The sequence below is a fragment of the Miniopterus schreibersii genome, assembly GCF_964146895.1.
Source record: "Miniopterus schreibersii genome assembly, chromosome: 11".
Taxonomy (NCBI): Eukaryota; Metazoa; Chordata; class Mammalia; order Chiroptera; family Miniopteridae; genus Miniopterus; species Miniopterus schreibersii.
Genome location: NC_138111.1, coordinates 47,196,403 through 47,217,649, shown reverse-complemented (window position 1 = coordinate 47,217,649; position 21,247 = coordinate 47,196,403). Strand labels below are relative to the sequence as shown.

Here is a 21,247-nt window from a genome sequence, read left to right as displayed (position 1 = left end):
TTGTAATAAAAACTCGGGCAGCTTATTTTCTCCAGTATTCTATTCTAGATAAAACATTTTTGTAGTATATCAAAACAGCATCCCTATAGAGATGCTATTTTGTCTATTAACAAGTTGTTCTTATGATAATACTTTAAAATTTCTCCAGTAGATATAGTCTGTTTTGCGACTCACTGAAAGTGTGCAAGTGTGTGCGCCCGTATATCCCTTTCATGTTATAGCTACTTAGGAATATGTTAGCTGCCTTTCTCACCAGTGTGGAATTGATAGACGATAAATTGTGGTCAAATTAGTCCTAGAAGATGGATCTGTTTTACAAGAAGCGATCCAGGTTTTTTGCCAGTTTGGTTGGAAGGCAGGAGCTAGAGCAATTCATATTGGCTCACAGCCTCTCAACACTTACAGTTAACATCAGTAGATCTTCTCTTTGTGGAATTGGTTTTCTGTTGGTGTTAAAAGTGAAGCCAGTATGGCATATCTCTCTAGTTCCTCTTAAAAAATAATAAAATTCACATAGTTGATATAATAAAATTTCTTAGAGGAGAAATAATGGGATCAGTATTCTCTGGATTGGTAACGTAAAATTGGGAATGGAGAAAAAAAGGCGAAAGATGGCTTTGTTTTTTTGTTTTTTTTCTTCTGTGCCACTTCAATTATATCTGCTCTCATGTTCTTTTCCAAATAAGCCAATTACCTTTCCTGTGTGATCCAATTTGCAGGTACATGATAAGCAGCGGGTTAGAATGAAGAATAAATGATTACTTTTAATGATGATCAGCACATCTGATGTGATAAATTATGATTAATGAGTAAATTAGCTGTGAATGTGATATAAATGAATCTGATTTGAAAACTAACACCACAAAAAGATGCTAATGGGTAGGTAGAGTTTCTTTTTTCCCCAAACACAGTGTCTGTGTTAAATAGCCTTGTGAGTATAGTATACGAAAAAAGTCAATAAATATTGTGCCATTTGCCTACATCTCTCCTCAATGAGCCTGGGAGATGACATGACTTTCCATTTGTTTCAGTGTAAGGGCCTTTATCACTCTATTGAATAAAAACAGATGCAAGGTATGTGTATTTTGAATGCATGCTTAAGTAGGTAAGCAAACCAGAGGCTTAAAGTGGAAAGTGTTGAGTTAATATCTAAATGGTGCTGCTGATACCATGTTTTCATTAAGAATGAATGACTCTGGCATAAGGAATGGTTAGAATGGCCTCACAGATTGTTTCTAAAAGTGATTCAAGACCACTAGCACACCCTTTTGAAATTTATGTCACTAAACCAGTGATTACTGTGAGTGTCTTATAGGAAAACAGATGGCCAGTCTTATTAAGCACGTCAATAGTTCAGAGAAGTTTTATATCCCAGACACAGTGAATGTAGGGGATTGTTTGTTTTGGTCATAGTATCCCTGGCTGTCTGTGAAATAAAAGGTTATTGTGGTGAAACCGTACAGCTTTTACTGCTGTAAAACAAGTGTTTATGACTCAGGTATTAATGTTTCTTGAAATAGGATAAACTAGAAATTTATTTAACTACTGTAAACTGACTACTTCATATGAAATTTCATCTCGACCATATTTTTGAAAAGCAATTTGAAAGACTAAAATGGACTTGAATGTCCTGACCTTTTTAAATAGGAAATTATTTTCCATAGCATTTAAGTAGTATTTTCAATAGTTTCATTTCATACATTTTTTTCCCTTTTTCCCCTTTTTCTTCATTGGTCTATTAATATTCACCACTCTCTGTTTCTCATATACTCGGTTATCCCAGGGAGAAATGGAAAAGGCAGGATTTGAGGAGTATTTGAAGAGGACTTTTTTAGAAGGGTAGATTTTCCAGTTTCTTCCACAAAACTGATCACCCTCTTACCTCTACTCCTTCTCCCTCCTGTTAAGCTAGCAAAGATAAAAATGTGCCCAGTGATACAGTGATAATGCGCACCTTTATTGATGGTCCAGGAAATTGGATACTCTGATATATATACCTGCTATAAATCCGTGAGTTATTTTTAGCATATTTTTAAAAATGTATGAAACACCTCTAAAAAGTGTAGTTTTTATCCAGTAATTATACATACAGAAATAGTTCATACATATTGAAATTTTACATGTAGCAGTGAATCACAAACAGAGTAGGCAAAAGTAGGTCTACGGTTATGAGTACACGAATCAGAGTTTATACCTGTATTATTATTTATTAATTATTGTATTACAACTGTAAACCTGGTTTTGCCCACCCCTGTATATGGATTATAAACTTGTGCAAGGATGTAATTACTATAAGAATAACCATTGAAACATTTTATAATACTGGGAAACTAGAAACAGCCCAAATGTTTAACAGTAAATTAAAATAGATCTACATTCTTTATAATATAAAAATTATATTCATTTTAAATGTTTATTGACAGAAAAGATAAACAAAATATATTTTAAGTAAAATGCAGGCTCTAAGATAATAAAGTCCTGTATAATCTTCTTTATAAAAATTATATGTTAAATAAGCCAGTCAGAGAAAGACAAGTATCTCTTGATCTCACTATGTGGAATCTAATGAACAAAATAAACTGATGAACAAAAAAGATCCAGAGACATAGAAGCTTGGAACAGACTGAGGGATCTCAGGGCAGGGGCAGGAAGAGATTCACCAAAGAACTTAGATGCATATATGCATAACCCATGGACACAGACAATGGTTCAGGGAAGGCCTGAGGGGTGGCAGAGGGGTGGAGGGGGGAACGTCTGTAATACTTTCAACAATAAAGATAAATTTTTTGAAAGTTATTTGTCAAGGTTATCACCATTAGAATGTTTGAAAATATATTCTTTTATTTATGTTTTCTAACTTATATAATAAATATATGCTGTAAGAGCAATGAAGTCATTTTTCTTAAGAATAAAATGCAAAAAAGCAGCATAGAGGAGAGCTCTGTGATAACAACGAGGTGGACTGTCATTCATAAAAGTGATGAGATCCATTGTATTCCATTGTAATTCATCTGAAGTCAGTGGTGGATAGACACATGAATCTGTGATTTGGCTATGCTACATTGTGCCCGTTTCAGGCCTAGTATGGATCTGTTAGTCTCCCACCATGTCACATCAGTGCTTTGCAGTCTCCATGTGTATTACACAAAGTTTGCATTCTACAGCTATTTATGAAGTTACAAGCAAATGCATTTCAAATGTAGGCACAGTAATCATGTTTACAACATTATTGTCCATCCTAAATACTCAAACGTGTATAGCCAAGGATTCAAGGGTATAGTACTTGGGGAGCTTTTTTTCAAGTACCTGTATGGGTTGAACACTTACTATGTGCTGGGTGAGATTAGGAGACATGGTTCTTCAGTCATGACCAGGTCACTGATTTTTTTCTTAAGATTCTATTATTGTGGAGGAAGAGAGATACCTGTGCCTAAAGAGCTATAATTAAATATATGTTTTAACTCATGCGAGGAATACAAAAAGTGTGATAGGAGAGTTAAAAGGATAGTAGATTTTATTAAGATAGGAGAATCAAAGAAGGCTTTAAGGTATTTGAGTGAAAATGTATAAGTTCAAATGTGGGGAAGAAGGCATTTTGTACAAGAGATTAGCATGTACACAGGCATCCATCAAGGAATTATGGAGTCTTGATGGGCAGTAAGGGAAACATCTTTGGAAAAATAGGTTGGCAGCAGCCCTGAAAGATCTTAAAGGCCAGACTCAATTTCTGGTTTCATTTGTGAGCAGTGAGCTATTAAAGCTTGCTTATTTGTTTGTGGTTTTGTTTTGAGTAGAATAGAGCTTTAATCATAGACGCATTAAAAAACAAAAACACCTCAAAGAACAAGAATGGAAGGGAAGGGATCACTGGTAATGTACAATATTGATTGTAGTGATAAAATACTGAAGTGAGAGAGACTGGGTGGGAAGATACAGATATCATGATATCATTCAGTGATTCTCAATCCTGGAGGAACATTGGAATCTTTTTGAAAATAATTATGCAGCGCCACCCGCTGATTTTCTGTTTTAACTGATCTGAGTTGGGGTCTGTAGTTGTGTGTGTGTGTGTGTTTTCCGTCTCCCAAGTGATTCCAATGACCAGCTTAAAAAGAGAATCATGGCAGTGGTTATTAAATATGAAAAAAGAGCAATGAGAGATCATAAAAGCAGAATCTTTAGGACTTAATAATTGAGTGGTAGTGGGACAAGGGAGAAGACAAAAAAAGAGGCTAAGGCTGCATGGCTGGGCGTTTGGGAGAACGGGGGTACCATCAGAAAAACTGGGAACTCAGTAAGAGCAGTAGGATTGGGAAGGCACGGGGCATGGTGTGTTTTCAGCAGTGATTTTGGGATCTGCTAGGTGACCTTTCAAGCTGTTAGAAATAAGGCTCTGACACTGAGCTAAAGTCAAAATGGGAAATCTCTTTTTTATTAAATCAGGTCTCCCCTTCTGATCTTCCATTCTTTTTTTCCTTCCCCCTTCTCTTCTTTTCCCATTTCCTTCCTGTCAGTGTACATATCAATCCTTTGTCAATTTAAATATTGATAGATATAGTCATCTATGTATTCAATGGAAGAATGCTTTAGTACTCATTTTCAGAGAATTGAGAGTTGAAGCCTTAATAAAATTAATGGTGTAGACATGCACAGAATATGTCATTGAAATGCCATGAAAAGGAAGGGGGAAATTAATGTCAAGAACTTTAATGGGGGAGAAAAAAACTTTAATGGGAAAAAGAGAGAATCTTTTTCCATCATGAACAAATTGAAAGTATATGTAAAATAATACAAAAGTATTCTACTTTCTAAAACTTGGGAACTTATGTAATTTGTTTATAAATTTTGTGGCATTGATTTTTGTTGACCAGGCATCATAGTTAATTTATCCCAAATTTCAATGGGCTCTTGGGAACTAGATAAGAACTTCCATAGGCCGCACGTTCTGGGAAAGCTTTCTTTCTTAACTAGTGAAAAGTAATTGCTGTAATATTGTGCAAACTAAACCCTTAAGTACCTAACTAAACCCTTGAGCAAACAGTATATATTTTATAAAGTTAACCCAAGACAGATTTGAAAATACGCATTAAATTGAATTATACCGTATTGTCTGCACAGCATCCTTGTAACTTTCAGTCTTCTTATTTGGCACAGTCAAAATACCAGGGCTTCACAATTAGATGAAAAGTCCCTAATTCACTCTTACTTCAGTGATCCTTCATTCATTCCCCCTTTTTCTCCCTTCTATAAAGTAGGAAGAATGATATAATCTTGCAGAACTAGGAAAACACCACATATAAGTAGATAAAGCATTTAGTTCAGTGAATGAAATTCACTAAGGAGAAGTTATTTTTTTATCTCATTTTGAAATATGCTCCTTAAACCAAATTTTAAGGCTAATAGGTAATTTTGGGGACTGTAGTAAAAAGAAACTACCAGAAATAACTCAAAGAAGTCTGACTTTGAAGGTCTGTCCTGTCTGTGGGTGTCAGAGGTGGCCCTGTTCAGATCCCATGTGATAGGATACATGCCCCCACAATCCTCAGTTTATGTAGAGCCTCTGCCCTAGAAATCCGTGCAGCCTGGTGTCCGGGCCGTGGTTCTGGTCCTTCTTACAGTCATACATCAACTCCAGGCCCTCCCTCTTGTCCTGCCATGTGCTCATGTCGTTGGACCGCTATCTCAGGCACACTTTCCTCCTACCCTTCTCCCTCATTCATCAAATGAACCCCAACAGAAAATCCATCACCCACAAGCACTCTGGCCACTCTGTGTCTGAGGCTTTGGCAACAGGGGCGTGCTGTGGCTGGAAGAAAATGTAAAGCCCTGTGACAACAGCTCTTCCCCTAACCCTTCAGACAGGGCCATTACTCTTAGAGCCACCCCCACCTGGCCCCCTGCGCTCTGCATTTCTCAGCCAACCCCAGAAGCCCTGTTCCTGACCTTCCCTTCACCCTGATACTTCCAGAGAAAGGAAGAGCAGAGATGGGCTCAGCTGACAGTGCCATCAATTCTACAGACACCTTTCAGGGGAGGAGGCAGATGCCTGAAGACTGGACTACCTGTATATTCTTACTGACCATTGCCTCATCCTCTCACTTAGTATCATTTAATAGCATTATTAACCTTCTCCTTTCAAGATTTTAAGTACATTATTATGACAAACATCCCTTTAAAAACAGGACTGTCTCTTTCAGGAAATGTTCATCAGCTAAAAGAAACAAAGCCAATTAGTTACATGCTGTTAGTTTTGTTCCCCGTGCAACATATTTCCTTGGTGTCTGCTGAAGCAGTTTATTCACTGGAATCAAAATAGGTAAATGGCACCTTCATTCCTTCTCTTCACTTTTGGAGCACACGGGCCTTTCTATGAATCTGTTTTAAGTGATTCTCAGTTGATCAGTCACGTTACTGCCAACCTGAATTGTCCGGTTAACCTTTAAGGATTTCTCCTAAGGTCCTTTCTTGCAGGGGTGTTGCTAGTCATTTCAATGGTTCTACCCTGTTAATGTCTAGGGATACTTAATGTAATATACTAAAGGGAGGATTTCTTCCTCCATAGAGCAGTTTGTTAAGGATGGTCAGAGGCAGTTAGCTTGTCTTGTTTGGTTCTGTCCCCTAAATTTAATCCCAAAAGTGCTTGTGGGACTTATCACCTTGTCTTCAGAGAGCCTAGCAACTTGAAACCTGATAGGGCGTCTGATATTACCAATATTACAAGCCAAGTTACTCTACTTTGGTTGCACTTTCAAAAAACCTAACCTTTTAGAAGTAAAAATCAACCAGCAGCCTGTGGCTTCCCTTGAGCTGTGCAGGAAATACTAATGATCTACTCGATTCCTAGAGTCACCGTCTGCACTGTGAATGCATCCTGAGAATGCAGGCTTTGGAAATAGCAAGTGAGCGTGGCAGACACGTTCTAGAATATCGGCCATGCCTCTTTTCTGACTCATATGCATGTTTAGCTTCTCCGCTTTCCATTTAGAAAATAGACTTTCTGGATCTAACGGTAATTTGACCTCTGCAGTGCCTGGCATTAGTTTAATAAAAGGTCATATTCCTCGCTTGTCAGAACCAGCCTGAGCAGACATTCATTTTGCAAAGCACGGTGCTGGTGGCAGCTTTAGGTGGACAAAAATAGCAATTATCTCCAATAATGAAGGGCCCCCTAAATAGTGGAGACTGTAAAGTTTTAATATATTTCCCCCCACTTTACACTCTTGCTTTTTTTTTTTTTTTTTCCCTTAGACTAGTATAATGTTGATGGTTGTATCTAATGAGAGAATCCTGGGGTTTTTTAATTATTCAGACCTGAGGCTGTCCTAATACATGACTTTTTAGTAGAAGTTTTTTTGTTTTAAGATTTTACTTGGATTATTTTCTCTTCCCATCTCCAGAACATGACTTAAATTTGGGCAGGATCCATTGACAAAAGACAGCAGAAGGTTCATTTAGTTTCTTTTATTAAGCTGAGATACGGAGGAGAAGGGGAAGTGGGTGCTGCGTATTGTCATTACCCCTCTGAGAATAAAGATTCTTACTTGCCTCAAGCATTTGGTACTGTTATTACGTTTCATCTTCTCCTACCTTGCCTTTGGCTGGCTGCCTAACTGGCATTGACGGCATCAGTCTTAGAGTTTCAGCCCCCAAGATGATTATTTATGCAACAAACATGCTTACTGAAAGGGTTTTACTATATTTTCTAGAATCTTAACTGTGTATCAGGGAATGATGACATTTATCCTTTTTGTGGTTTGCATTTTGTACACAAATACAGAAAAATTGACATCGGATCCCTTCAGAAAGTCGTGATTTTCTTATATGTGAAGGCTAATGTCTTTTATATTAAAAAACAAATAACTGCACAAGCACTTGTTGTGCCTTTCTTTTTGATGTAGTGTGATCAATTTCACTGTCTTGTTTTTATGGAATACATTTCAGGACCCTTTTCAGGATGCCTTTTTGAAGAATACTGAGTTACTATAGTGCTAGTTAGTAGGATTTAGGAAAACAGTTGCAGATTGAAACAGATTCTCACTGGTTACTTGGATAAAGTTCCATAGGTTGATTCCATTAATTGACTTCATCTTCATAAGTAACGTCCTTACAGTAGCATCCAGTCGTCCTGGCTTTGGCAGATTATCATGCTTGTCAATATTAGCATGGAAATTTCAAGGTATGACCTGAAAGGAAAATAAGTGAGAAACACACTTGAATATCGGAATGGCCGTTACAACCCTTCCCCAAGTATATGGGAATTTGCCTTCCCTGCTTTCCATTTAGAAATAAGATTTCTCTGTTTAACAATAATTTGACTTTTTAGTGTCCCCATTCACCAGTATTTAGGAAGAACTTGCTCCAATAGCCATTGCTTATTTGTAGATTATCAAAATCCCCAAATTTCCTTCATACTTTGGGATGAGAAATGAAATCCTAGCTCTTGGGGGTGGGGGAGGGGGGAGAGAAATTAAAAAAAGAAGACAGAAATCAAGAAAATCTCAGCACAGTGAAAATGGCATCCTACATTCTGTTTTTTAATTGTATTATTTAATGTATTCTATTATTTAATTTCTGATTAGTACATAGTCATTTTTATATGATTCACTCCATTCACATGAAATTGATATTTTTCAGGGTTGTTTTTGAAGCTATGGGCTTTGAAAAAGAAGATACTTAAAAATTACTGTGTCCCGCAGCATTTAATATAGCAATTTTTTCAGGCAGTTTCCTAAGAATTTTAGTTGCATAATTATGATTTCCATATTCAATACTGACAAGTATGTGGTTATCAATTTGCATCATTTGCAGCAGCAAAATGAAAAACATAGAAACTTCTAATACCTTTTTTGTTTGTTTCCAGAAAAGATTCATGAGTGTACAGTGTTTTTTATTCCTCTCGCTGTTAGTTTCAAGTCATTTCAAGCACTTCCCGCAGCTCTGGCAGTCATCTAGGCTGCTCGTGTCCCAGCAGCAGCACCGCACAGATGCCTCTCGACCCCCTACTCCTTCCCCTCCCTCACTGTGGAAATACCACACGAACTGGGAAACCTTAAAATTCGAAGGGACCTCTGCAAAATAACTTATTTCATATCTCATATTTTTAGTTAAGAAACAGGAAATTTAGGGAAAAAATTTCCCCCCAAGATAATAGTGGAGCTGCGATGGGAATCTGGCTTCCCAAGCAAACCAAGGTGGAGTCAGAACCCACCGCCAGGCCCACGGGGGAATCCTGTGGGAAACGGGCTACGTGGAAGGCAGAGAAAACAGTGGTGATGAGCGAACAGCGATGGGCTTGATTTTTCAATGACATATAACTGAAAAATAGGAAGAGAAAAGAGAAAGTTGTAATAGGGATAAGAAAATAGAAAATAAAGTGGAAAAGCAAAATGTTTTTGATTTTAAAAATGTCCAACTCTTGCCCGGCCGGGCGTGGCTCAGCGGTTGAACGTCGACCTAGGATCCAGGCGATCGGGGTTCGATTCCCGGTCAGGGCACATGCCCGGGTTGTGGGCTCGATCAATGACTCTCTCATCATTGATGTTTCTCTCTCTCTCCCTCTCCTTTCTTCTCTCTGAAATCAATAAAGATATTTTTAAAAAAATAAAAAATAAATAAAAATGTCCAACTCTAACATAATTTTAAAAACCCAAGGATGCAAGAAAAATGTAAAGAAGTAGGAAAAATAATGAAAACACCTCCTCTCCAACCACCATCGATAGTGTTTTAGCGTATTTGTCACATCCCTTTTGGGGAGCTGTTCACTTTTATTATCTCCCTCATATATTTCTATGGTGGTTTTGTGGCCTATCATTGAATCGTAAGTATTTCTCATGTCATATTGTAAAAACTTTTAAGATGTAACGTTTACTGTTTGCGTGATGTTTCATCAAAGTGCCATGTTTATTTCACCATCAATTCTATAGTATTTGGTATTTTGGGTACTTACGATCTTTGCTAAATAAATGACATGATGAGTATCCCTGTGCATAAATATTTGCCTACATTTTATATGACTCTCATATAAGAGTTCTAGATCTGGAAACACAAGAATGATTCTCTACTTGGATAATATGTAGACATTTCAGGGGATGGGACATGTTAGGAACACTTAAAGGAGACAGAGGGCTTTAGAAAGCCTCCAGTTTCTTGCCTTTCATGCTTAGGAATTTTTAACTCTCCATCTTTCTTACCAGAATTTTTTTTTTCTTTGCTCTGACTTTGGGGCCCTCTTGACTCATCTTTGATGCAAACTGTGGAGTTAAGTTTCAGGGAAGGCCGCCCATAATATCTGGGTTAGAGAGTCACTTTCCCGTTTTCCCCATTTCTGTTTCTTGCCAAACTTTCTAATCCAGGCCTATATTTCTTGACTCTTTAAAATTTTCCTAGAATTTCTCTTAAATGTCACTAATTTTAATAGCTTAGCATTGGCAATGCTGCTTTCTGGCAGTGTCCTGATAGCGGCATCAAAGCAAAGAGCTAACATTTTACTCACTTTGATTGATGAGCTCATTTTGTTACAGAGGACAAATTGGATTTTTTTAAATAATGGTCATAAAAATTAATGTGTGATCTTTCTTTTGAGATGTTATTGGATCTCTGCCTTAATACAGATTTTGGCAATAAAAGCAAGAGCTGATTAACTTCACCAGAAAGTTACCTCCCTCTCCCTTTAGCTTCCCTTAAAAGTCGAGGTGCTTTTCTAATTTTATAATCCTGGCACATTTAAGCATGTATGTTTCTATGTATGTATTGATGGGAATGGGGAGAGCTATGGCAGTGCAGTGATGGTCTGTGCTTCAATTTTCCATCTAATTTTGATTATTTATTTTTTTATTTCAGCACCTCCAAGGTTTACACGAACTCCTGTTGACCAGACAGGGGTCTCTGGTGGAGTTGCCTCTTTCATTTGCCAAGCTACAGGAGACCCGAGACCTAAAATTGTCTGGAACAAAAAAGGAAAGAAAGTCAGCAATCAGAGATTTGAGGTATTAGGTCCATTGTTCTGTTTCTCTGGGGGAAGAATGTATCTGCTGTATCTTTGGTTTGGATGTTACTTGCTTGTCTTGTCTGTTATAAGGTGTCGTTATCACTGAGATACAGCATTCTTTATGTTGCGTGTGATGGAAAATCCAACTTTAAGTGACTTAAAAAATGGGGGATCTGGGTATTCAGATTGCCGACTTTGCCTCTGCTTATACCAAGGCTCAACGAGTGTTCCCAGCATCCATCTGTTAGCCTCATCCTCAGAGTGCTTCCCCTTAAGATTGCAAGATAGTCACTCATCCTCACACAGCCCAGCTTAGAGGAGAAGTGAAGGCTCCTACACTGTTGTGTTTCTATGTCATAGGCTCTTAGTGAGTTACATGTTCATCCCTAAACCAATCGGTGTGGTCAGCTAGATGGTTCTATTTAAGCTCATTGGAATCTACCTCTTTTGCTGGGGATGAAGTCAGTCGCATTCAGCCCCATGCCTTGGACTGTAGTTTACAAATGAAAAATGTTTAATTGTTTGCTTGAAAATCAGATCCCTACAGTGATTTAAAAATAAAAATTATCATAAATAATCGTTGGGATATATTTTCTATATCCTATAGAAAATGATGTATATATACATCTTTGGTGCACCTTTTTAAAAAATTTGAATGAAAATGGATGTTTTTGGTCCAAGAGTAGTTTGGTATCATGCTTGCTAATGATGATAGCTTCTTGACAAAATCTTATAACAAAGATTAAATTGTGATAGTAAACATTCAAAGCACAAACTCTGTTTAGCACATAATTCCTAATGAGAGTCACATAAATACATTTAGGGAAAATTTTTTATTTTTACACAAAGGTCCTTCATCAAATGGTATTGTGTCTTGAGCTGAGAATCTTTAATGTCTGTAACACTCTATACGCTGTTTAGGGTTTCGCTCATTTATAAGGTCCATGAGAGCAGTAGGTAATACCAATTTTATTTCCTCTCTTATTTCCAGTGCCGATACAGTGTCTGGCCTAGATTAGGCACACATCATTAAGTACTGGATATTAAATAGGGTTTTCAAGTCAGAAATTACACCAGATTTTAACATGAGGCATAGTGTTTGTCTTAAGAGTTTAGGTCTAAATCTAGGAAATAGTTCAGAAAGGTAAACATGAAATGACACGTAACAATTAATGAATCAGCATTTAAATTGACATTAAAGATGCTTAAATCTTTGTTCACATTAAGCCATAGGATGCTTGTAAATACCTTAAAAAACACACACAAGGCATATTTGACAAAGATTCTCATAACTGTGAAACTCCCAAGGTGCGTAGTAGATTCATTCTAAATGTGTGCTTAAGAGAGTTGAAAATGAATTGTGTTGCACTGAGAAGTGGAGCATTTTGGCTATCTTTGTGAATTTAAAACATAAAGGGGATGCAGAAAGAACTTGAAGTGGGCATATTGCAGAAAGAACTTGAAGTGGACATATTTTTAAAGTACTCCACTTCTTTCTTTCATATGCTGACATATACACTCACACGCAAAAATCCAGGATTGAACGTTCCATAAATGTATTTATAAGGCATTCTTGATTTTTTTTAGAATTTCAGCTCATGCACATGTTATTCACAGGGAAATGCAGGGGAGCAAAAAGCTCAGCATCTCAGTGAACAGCTGAAAGAACTCAGCATAGTTATAGAAAAAAGACAGGTTAGAGGACTTTACTGTTCTGTGTACATATTTATTAATATCATCATCATCATCATCATTGTTTAGAAGTAGTACTTGAACTAACTGATAAATACCTAGGATTGCTAAGGTCTCTCGGAGTAGAGTTCATAATGATAGTGAATTCAGGCTGTTTAGGACATTACTTTTCTGCCTGGTGAAGCAAGCCTCCATTGTACAGCAAGAATGCCCTAAAAATGTAGAAAATGCTAAGCTAGAACAAACACCGGAATGATTTATGGCAAAATTAATGCATGGCATCAGGCTCTTGGGTTGTGAAAGCCTTCTTGTTGGCTGCCTAACTACTAGACTTCTGCGGTTTTTCTTCATGGTTCACTCATCGATACTGTTCAGGTTGAGACACTTTAAACCAGAAGATCTGTTGTTGATAGCACGCATTATTTCTTCACTTTATAGTCCAATTATTGACTGGATCTACATGTACATATATGTTTTCAGAGACAGAATAATTTGAGAAGTTTATCCATCATAGAAGCAAGTCTCTTGCAGAATTAATTGGGTCAAATTGCCCTAGAAACACCTACTAGAATATTTGTGTGAGTAAACCCTGGACGGTTTTCAGCAGAATCGAGAAATCTACATTTTTGCATATGTAGTTTCATGTCTTTTGGCCTTTGTTCAGTGAATTCATTAAATTAATCCAAATATTCTGTTTCACCACCATATCAAATTTCAGTCTCAAAATATGCTGCTGAGTTTACTCTGAGCCTAACGTCTGGTTCATCATTTCATTAAGAGGTTTAGCGGAGGGGTGGACAATTGTAACAACACCTGTGACAGCTATTGTTTCCTCTAATAGGTAATAGAGTTTGACGATGGATCTGGATCAGTTCTCAGAATACAGCCCTTACGGACTCCACGGGATGAGGCCATTTATGAATGCGTGGCCTCGAATAACGTCGGAGAAATAAGCGTATCTACTAGACTCACTGTTTTGCGTGGTAAGTACTCAAGTGCAAGGTTGCTGCTTGTGTCATTGTTGAAATTCTGTAGGCCAGGTGTTCTTTTGTAGAGCCATCAAAAAGATGAGCATTGTCCTGACACTTACACTGGAAATGAATGGAAATCAAATATTTATAAGAGCTCAACTTTTAAATAGACAACGTGTGCCTCCTCTCATGAATCTTGGAAAGTGCGAATCAGAGAGAGAAAAGAAAAATCCCAAAGGAGGGCTGATTTCAAATGCCAGATACCATTTTGGTTTTTGGTAGAGAACCTAGAAAGAAAACAGGGTATGCTACTGTTTTGCATGTTCACAGCATGACTTGCGTATGGAGATTTCATCCTGAGGTCAGCAACTCATTTTTACAAATTACCTCTGCTGACATTGATGTTTGCAAAATTAAAGGAACGTCCTCTGTCCTCTACCTTACAGATGAATTTCTCAGAAGCAGAGGAATCAAAAACAAGAAAGGCATCTTTCTTCTTTAAGTCAAAAATGTGTTTTTATTTCAGTCTTTTATATAGCTTGAACTAATGGCTGTTGATGCAAAGTGACTCCGGCTATGTGGCACATGCAGTTTGACCAAAGAATGGGATGACATGGCAGGTCTCCAGGACAGTGTGTCTGCTTTCTAGACTTGCTTTGGAAGGACAGTTCTAGAGAGTCAAGGATAATTATTCATTGTTGTATATCTTTAATTCAGTCTTTTAGGTGAGATAAGAACATTACCTGATTGAGCTTGCCTGTAGTTGACTTTTCCAGACTAACTTCTGTGCCTTTATCTATGTTTCCCTCATGCACACTTATTTGTTTTGCTTTTAACTTTATTTTGCTTGATTGCACAGCTTAGGAGAACAGACTTTCTAAAATGGAGAGAATTAGAAAGAAGGGTCAACATTTAATAATTATAGGGGGAACATACATGGAGTAAGGATATTTCTCATCCATTTTACTTCTTTTCCATCAAGGGGTTTATTTACTTTATATGTTTTATAAATTCAAAAAACATTTTTTCTAGGTCTATTTTGTACCAAAATTAATTAGTTAATCCAAGAAGCTTAGAAAATTAAATTATTTACATGCCTCTGCTGAAATATATTTTAAATGATATAAACATCTTAGTCTCAGGGGACATGTTGAGCAACCCGATACAGATATTTTAATTGCATGTAACAGAGTGCTGCTTAAAAACAAACAAGTCAGATTTAAGCTGTATTTCTGACCATTATGACAAGCTTAAGTTCGTACAGCAAGTTCTCCATCCCTCTATAACACAGAGATATTGATAAAACATTTGAAAATAAAATTAAATGCATGGTTAGGTTTGCAAAGAAGAAAAATTTCCGGGGGCTAAAAACAAAGAGAATCTCCAGAGAAGATATCCCAAGATAATACCCAAATGGATTATGTGCGTTAGGACTGGACTTTATCTCTCTAGGAGGACACAGGCCTATATAAAACAAGGTGGAATTACAAGGAGAAAGATCAGTGTTTAGCATAAAGGTGAGAATTCTAGTACCCTTCCCACGGTGCAACATGCAGGACCCAGATGCTAACCTAAAAGCTGGTCAGAAGCAGTGAATCCCATAGAGAGCGGAACCATGTAAACATTCACCTATCAGAGACACCCCTCAATCCAGGATACAACCTGGGTAAGGTCAGTCATTCCCCGATGTTCCCCACTGGGCTCATAGGTGCCAATCCTGAAGCATGAAAGCCAGTTCCAACTCACAGTAGGCAGTAAGCCCAGTCAATGAAAGTAGAAATCACAGTCCCAACTCCAGATAATTGAACTATATGAGTGGGTTTAAAAAGAACTGTATGTTAAATATCTGAAAAGGTAAAGAAGGAATAAAATCTGTCAGACAAGAATCAGACATTAGGAAAAAAGGAGCAGACAAGAGTTAGAATCCAGATTTTAGAACTGAAAGGACTCTTAAAGACTGTTATACAAACTATAATATGAACTACAAAGAGTATGTACATATGTTAATATACATATATATTCACATAAACATAGATCAAAAGTCTGAAAATTGTAAAATAATTTTTTCTGAAGAAAAATCAAACTCATTTGTTGATCTTTTAAAATTTTCATTTTCATTTACTCACCTAGTTGAGAACTGATGCTGTTATGTAGAAAGTGTATTACAAAGCTATAATAAAGTGAAATTTACCAGAAACTTTTTTTTTTTTGCCTTCTGAGTTCCTTGAACAAATTCCTTAAAAGGAAACAATGATAGTCATTTGGCTTCACTTAATTTTTATGCATTTAATGAAGACATTAACAAAAAGTTGGAGGAAAATATCACTTTTCGTAGCATAGACATTTACATGATTTATGTTTTTCTGCCTCCCAGCTGAATAGGGTCCCTTGATCTCATCTGCTTTTATCCAACTAACCCCCACATAAAGCAAACACATTTGAAAGTTTTAATATCATGTTGACTTTCTATGGGAATATCTGTCATATGTAAGTACATTTGTATGAAAATTTATGATTCTAGTAACGTAGTAAAACCTTATTTTTTTAAAGACTAAGTTTAGCAATTTTGGAAATGTTTCATGAGAAAAACTCAGAGGTATTTTGGATAATGGAAAACTAGTCTAAACATAACCTTAAAATAGAATGCTTTCATATATTTCTGTGTTTCAGAAAAAAAATTAAAATAGCTATTGATAATTCTATCAATCATCTTTTAAAAATATTCTAATGGTAAATGAACATTCTTAGAATATAAATATCATGAACAAAGGAAAGTGAAGGGTTTCATATCCCACTTGATGAGCTTTGTGACCATTTGAAGTTAGCTTTCTCTCCCAAATCCCACTGGCAGACACCCTTGCTGTCCTGCAGTGGGTGGAAACTGCTCTATACTTGTCACCCAGAGGCCTAATCTGCCCATTTGGTCCTCATGGGTCATTTACTCTTTTCCCCATTTTGCTTACCATGCCAGAAGTGTGCCAACCGCCCTGATGGGTTTTGTCTAAGTGGGCTGGATAGAGATGACTAATTTATTTCACACAGGCTACTGGAGAACCTAATTAATTGCAGATTTAAACATCTGACCTGTGTGGCTAATGCAGAAGACGTTGAAAGAATGCTCTGGCCACTCATGCACATTGAAGGGAGTATTTCAGGGAAAACTCTCCTTCTGCAGCTCGTTTCAAATTGCCCAGCTCTGAAAAACTGTTTTCATAAGGAGGAAGAGCTACACGCTCAGGCTGACCACGTGCTGGAACAGGCTGATTGGCAATTACACTCACACGCTCTAGACTGGAGTTCCTAGAAGTCGCGGGAGAAGGGGGAGTTGAATGCAGTACTTACAGCCTCTTGGCCATTTTCTAAGTTGTTTTTTGTTTTTGTTTTTTTGGGTTTTTTTGGTGGACCAGGCTGTGAAAACACGAGCAAATCCCAGCTCTCTAGTTCTATAGCGTTTTAGGAGGCTGAGCGTCCCTATTACAGCACGTGTTTGCCCTGCTCAGCAGAACTTTCTGTGAGGGGCTCAGATGCCATGCAGAGGTATTAGGGGCCGAGCCCTACCTAATTGTAGAATCCTGCTAAGGACTTTGGGTTGGCTATTTGACTTCCAGTGAGGGATAAGAGTAGGACCAGAGAGGGTGTTTTAAGAAGAGGGATCATAATCCAGAGGGAATTGGCTCTTTCTGAGTCTTTGATTCACTGGTCACAGTTTCTTTCTGGCCAAAGATGTCAGGAGGGAAACTTGTAATAAAAATTTATATAATGACAACGGGGGATGTAAATGTCCTCTCAGTTACATTATCAGCATTAGGCAGGGAAAATGAAATATCACTACCCAAAGACTTTTCTGTTAAGAGCGAGCCAAGTTGCATCTTGGCTCTCTCAGGCAAGTGGAAAGACATCAGGAACCCTTTCTTCTTGCTCACATAATTCCTATTCTACAGGAGGAGTTATAGAAAACTTAACCAAGTGTGCCTCTAATTATCTGACTAAATGTCATGTTCTTGAATTTATATTTTTTGCGTAGAAATCGGAAAATACACATTGTTTTGTCATCCAAAACAACATGTGATATGTTGATTTTTTAAGTTTAGTGAATTATTTTTAAAGGCTTGCCCATTCCCAAATAGCGCTGCCCCCCAAACCACCACCAGCAGTAACATAAAACAGGATATAATACAGGATGGGACAGAAATAGGTTTACATTTGTGTGTACACGAAACATAGAGTTTAAAATTTATTATTATTTTTAAATTATTGTATTATTTTCCACATGAACAATTGTAAACCTACTTTTGTCCCACCCTGTATATAATATTGTTGCTCTTATCTACTTACAGGAAACCAGTTTGTTCATAGAACACATACAAAGTAAAATTATTGTCAAAAAATGTTAGGTGACCAAAAATGAGACGGATTAGATGGATTAGTTACCTAGTTTTACAAATATATTTTATGAAACAATACTCATATTTGAGTATCCACTCCACATAAATGCATCATATTTTCTGAATGATCATTGTCAGGACATAAGATAATATACAAAGATCCTTAAGCCTAACTCCCTAGTAATTTGAGTTTCAACTCTGGCTCCATCCCAAAATAGCTGTGCATCTTGAGCAAATCTGTTAACTATTTTGTTTTATGGATTCCCCCCCTTGTGTACAGGGAAGGAATTGGATTAATGATCCCTCAGATCACTTCTCTCTAGCTTTCTATGATTCAGTGACATGCCTATTTTAGCAAGTCAGTTCTTGTAACATGGAAAAAACATATTCCCTGAAGGTGACTGTTACTGACATAATAAAACAGAGAGTGAGCGGTTGGATGAGATGGAGAAGGCATTTCACTGGGAAATGGAGAGATATGTTTGCATAATATGTCAGTTTCCAAAAAAAAAATTTCAAGCCATTATAGAAGTTGTTAAAAAAAACAAAAAAAACTTTTGCCATTTTTCAGGGAGAAGGCAGACGACTCTGCCTGCCATTGTGCAATACCCTGTGATCAGAATTAGCATGTTCATTACAGTCTCATTTTATTAATGCCTCTTTCTGAAGATGAACACAGTTGTCCCCGCTGTGAAAATGGTACTTTGCCATTTATGTTATAAAGTGGTCTCGGCTGGGGATCCAGGCTAGGAACATTTAAAGAACAAAGCACAGCTGCTTGACTGTCACACAAAAGGAGTTTTATGAAAGACTGAAACAAAAGGAAGGGTGGGCAACGCAGAAAGCTTGCTGACAATTATGGTACTGAGTGAGGGTTACTTGAAAAGGCTTATAAAATAGTTGAGTACTTGGAATAAATTGATACCAACGTGATAAAGCCTTCCTGTCTACTATATTTCCGTGTTAAAGAGAGGTGGTGGTGGACTGAGCCTCATAAGCTTAATAAACAGAAACTTAATCTTTAGCCCTTAAAAATAACTGTGCTTTTCCTACCAGTGTTCAGAAAGGCAGGAGCCCATGCGGACAAGTGCACTAAGACCCCACTCAGGAGAGACATTAAAACTGATCATATTTGGGAGGAAGTGCACTGTGAGCTGAGGCTATTCATGGTCCCTTGTGATGGGTCTTCTAAGGACCCTTGTGTTGGTGATGCAGGCTGCTGCTTTGGAATCATTGTTTTTTCACTCTGGGATTATGTTTTAAAAGGGCTCAGGGAGAATGAGTGACCTTTAAATCATTGCATAAAAGTGAGAATTCTTTTGAATTCATATTATGATATCCTTGTTATCAATTTAAAAATGAATATTGAGTCATGTGTGTGTTTACTGTTGATTGACTGGTTAATAGAGCTATAGAAATGTTGAGCTGGGAGGGAATTTGGTATTTACCTAGTCTAATCTATTTTTGATGTTAGTAATGATGGGCCACAGAATTTGGGTTTTACCCAGTCAGCAATAATGTTGTGATATGTGCTTTAGCTCTTTAAATATTTACTTTTGATGTGCAGGTTTCCCTCGGTTTCCAAAAGTAGAGATTTCCTGTGAAACCTTTCGTCTGCTGAACTGGCATAAAGGGGAGAAGCAGTTCCCTTAGGACAGCTCTCACTAAGGGAGCCACAGAATAAGCTGCGACACAGCACGGATGCTCACAGACAGCCCAGGGCTGTAGCAGCGTGATGCGGAGGCCGCGGGCAGTTCCCAAGAGAAGGAGCTTGGCGGGCCACTCTCACTGCTCTTGGGCTCCCGCAGAACAAACGCTGAACCCTATTTTAGCTTTTCACCTTTTCATAAATGCAAAAATCCTCCTTGGAATTCTTTCAGTTAGCAAAACAGGTACTAATGTAGGTCTTTCATAAAAGCGAAGTGACCTGAAGCGAACTTTCAGAAAGCGGGGGATACCTGTATAAAACAGTGTCCTGAAAGGACAGTCTTCTTCCAGCTGGCCAGCCACAGACAAGTGTGATGTGAAAGAAAGTAGTGCTAAGGTGTGCAAGGTGTGGAAAAATCCTGCTTTGATGATGCATCATGGGAGGGAAGAGACCTCTGAGTTGAGACTTGAAGAACGTGTAGGATTTTATCAGGTGGAGCTGGTGTCAGAAAGTATTAGGGGTAGACCTTCATGACAATAGTTATGTAGGTAAGAAATATATACACGTGTGTGTGTGTGTGTGTGTGTGTGTGTGTGTGTGTGTGTATTATAAGGAGTTGGCTCAAGGGCTGGTGGGCTTGAGACCCAGGAAGAGCTGATGTTTCAGTTGGAGTCTGAGGGCAGGAATAAGCCAGTGTCCCAACCTGAAGGCACTTAGGCAGGAGAAATTGTCTTAGTGTAGGGTCATACTCGGTTCTATTCATGTCCTCAACTGGTTGGGTGAAGCCCACTCACATTAGGGAGGGCAGACTGCTTTATTCAGTCTACTGATATAAATGTTAATTCCATCCAAAAACACCCTCACAGGAACCCTCAGAATAATGTTTGACCAAATACCTAGGCACCTGGTTGCCCAGTGAAGTTGACACATGAAAATAGCCATCACGGGTGGGTATAAACCATAGTAGCTCAGAATAGAGAAATTGAAAGAGTAGTAGTAGAAGAAAATGAAAATGACGTACTTTATTGGCTGAAGAGATTAAAGTACCCAAACCATGAATCATGTGACTAAGTTAACGTAGACCATTTCTATCTGACTTGAAATTTGCGGAAGGGTTTACTGAAGTACTAAAAGTGATATAGCAAACCATTCACAGTCCTTTATGCATAATTACTGTTTGTATTTACAAACTAGGTATTGGATTGGTTTTCATTGATAAAATTTGAACAATTCTTAAAAATTCTATTTCCTGGCTTCCAAAATTAGTTTTATTTTAAGCTACTAATTAAAATACAGTTTTAGAAGTTGTGCATGCATAATTTATTGGGATTTAGGGCGTAGATATACCAAATGCCTCATCTAGGGTTTAATTATCAAAATCCTAATTACATATCTCCTTAGAAGATCAAGCAACTTATTTTATCTTATTAAAAAAACAATGACTTGTGAATTAATGCTACATTAAACACAAATATGATGATCTACATCCCGGTGTTCTTAATATATTTTGTTAAAGATAGCAGAAAGATTTAAAGACTATCTTGTCTGTGATGTTTCAAAATGA

The 21,247-nt window shown here is 37.5% G+C and overlaps 1 protein-coding gene across 21 annotated transcripts in view; it reads left to right on the top strand.

Moving 5' to 3' along the window:
• PTPRD (protein tyrosine phosphatase receptor type D) overlaps window positions 1-21,247 on the top strand; it is a 1,875,931-nt gene that overhangs the window by 1,588,162 nt on the left and 266,522 nt on the right. For all 21 annotated transcript variants that reach the window (XM_081152197.1, XM_081152189.1, XM_081152196.1 and 18 more), the window contains 2 exons: window positions 10,840-10,985; window positions 13,521-13,662. In XM_081152197.1, coding sequence (XP_081008323.1) covers window positions 10,840-10,985; window positions 13,521-13,662 — 288 coding nt within the window. The remainder of the gene's footprint in view (window positions 1-10,839; window positions 10,986-13,520; window positions 13,663-21,247) is intronic.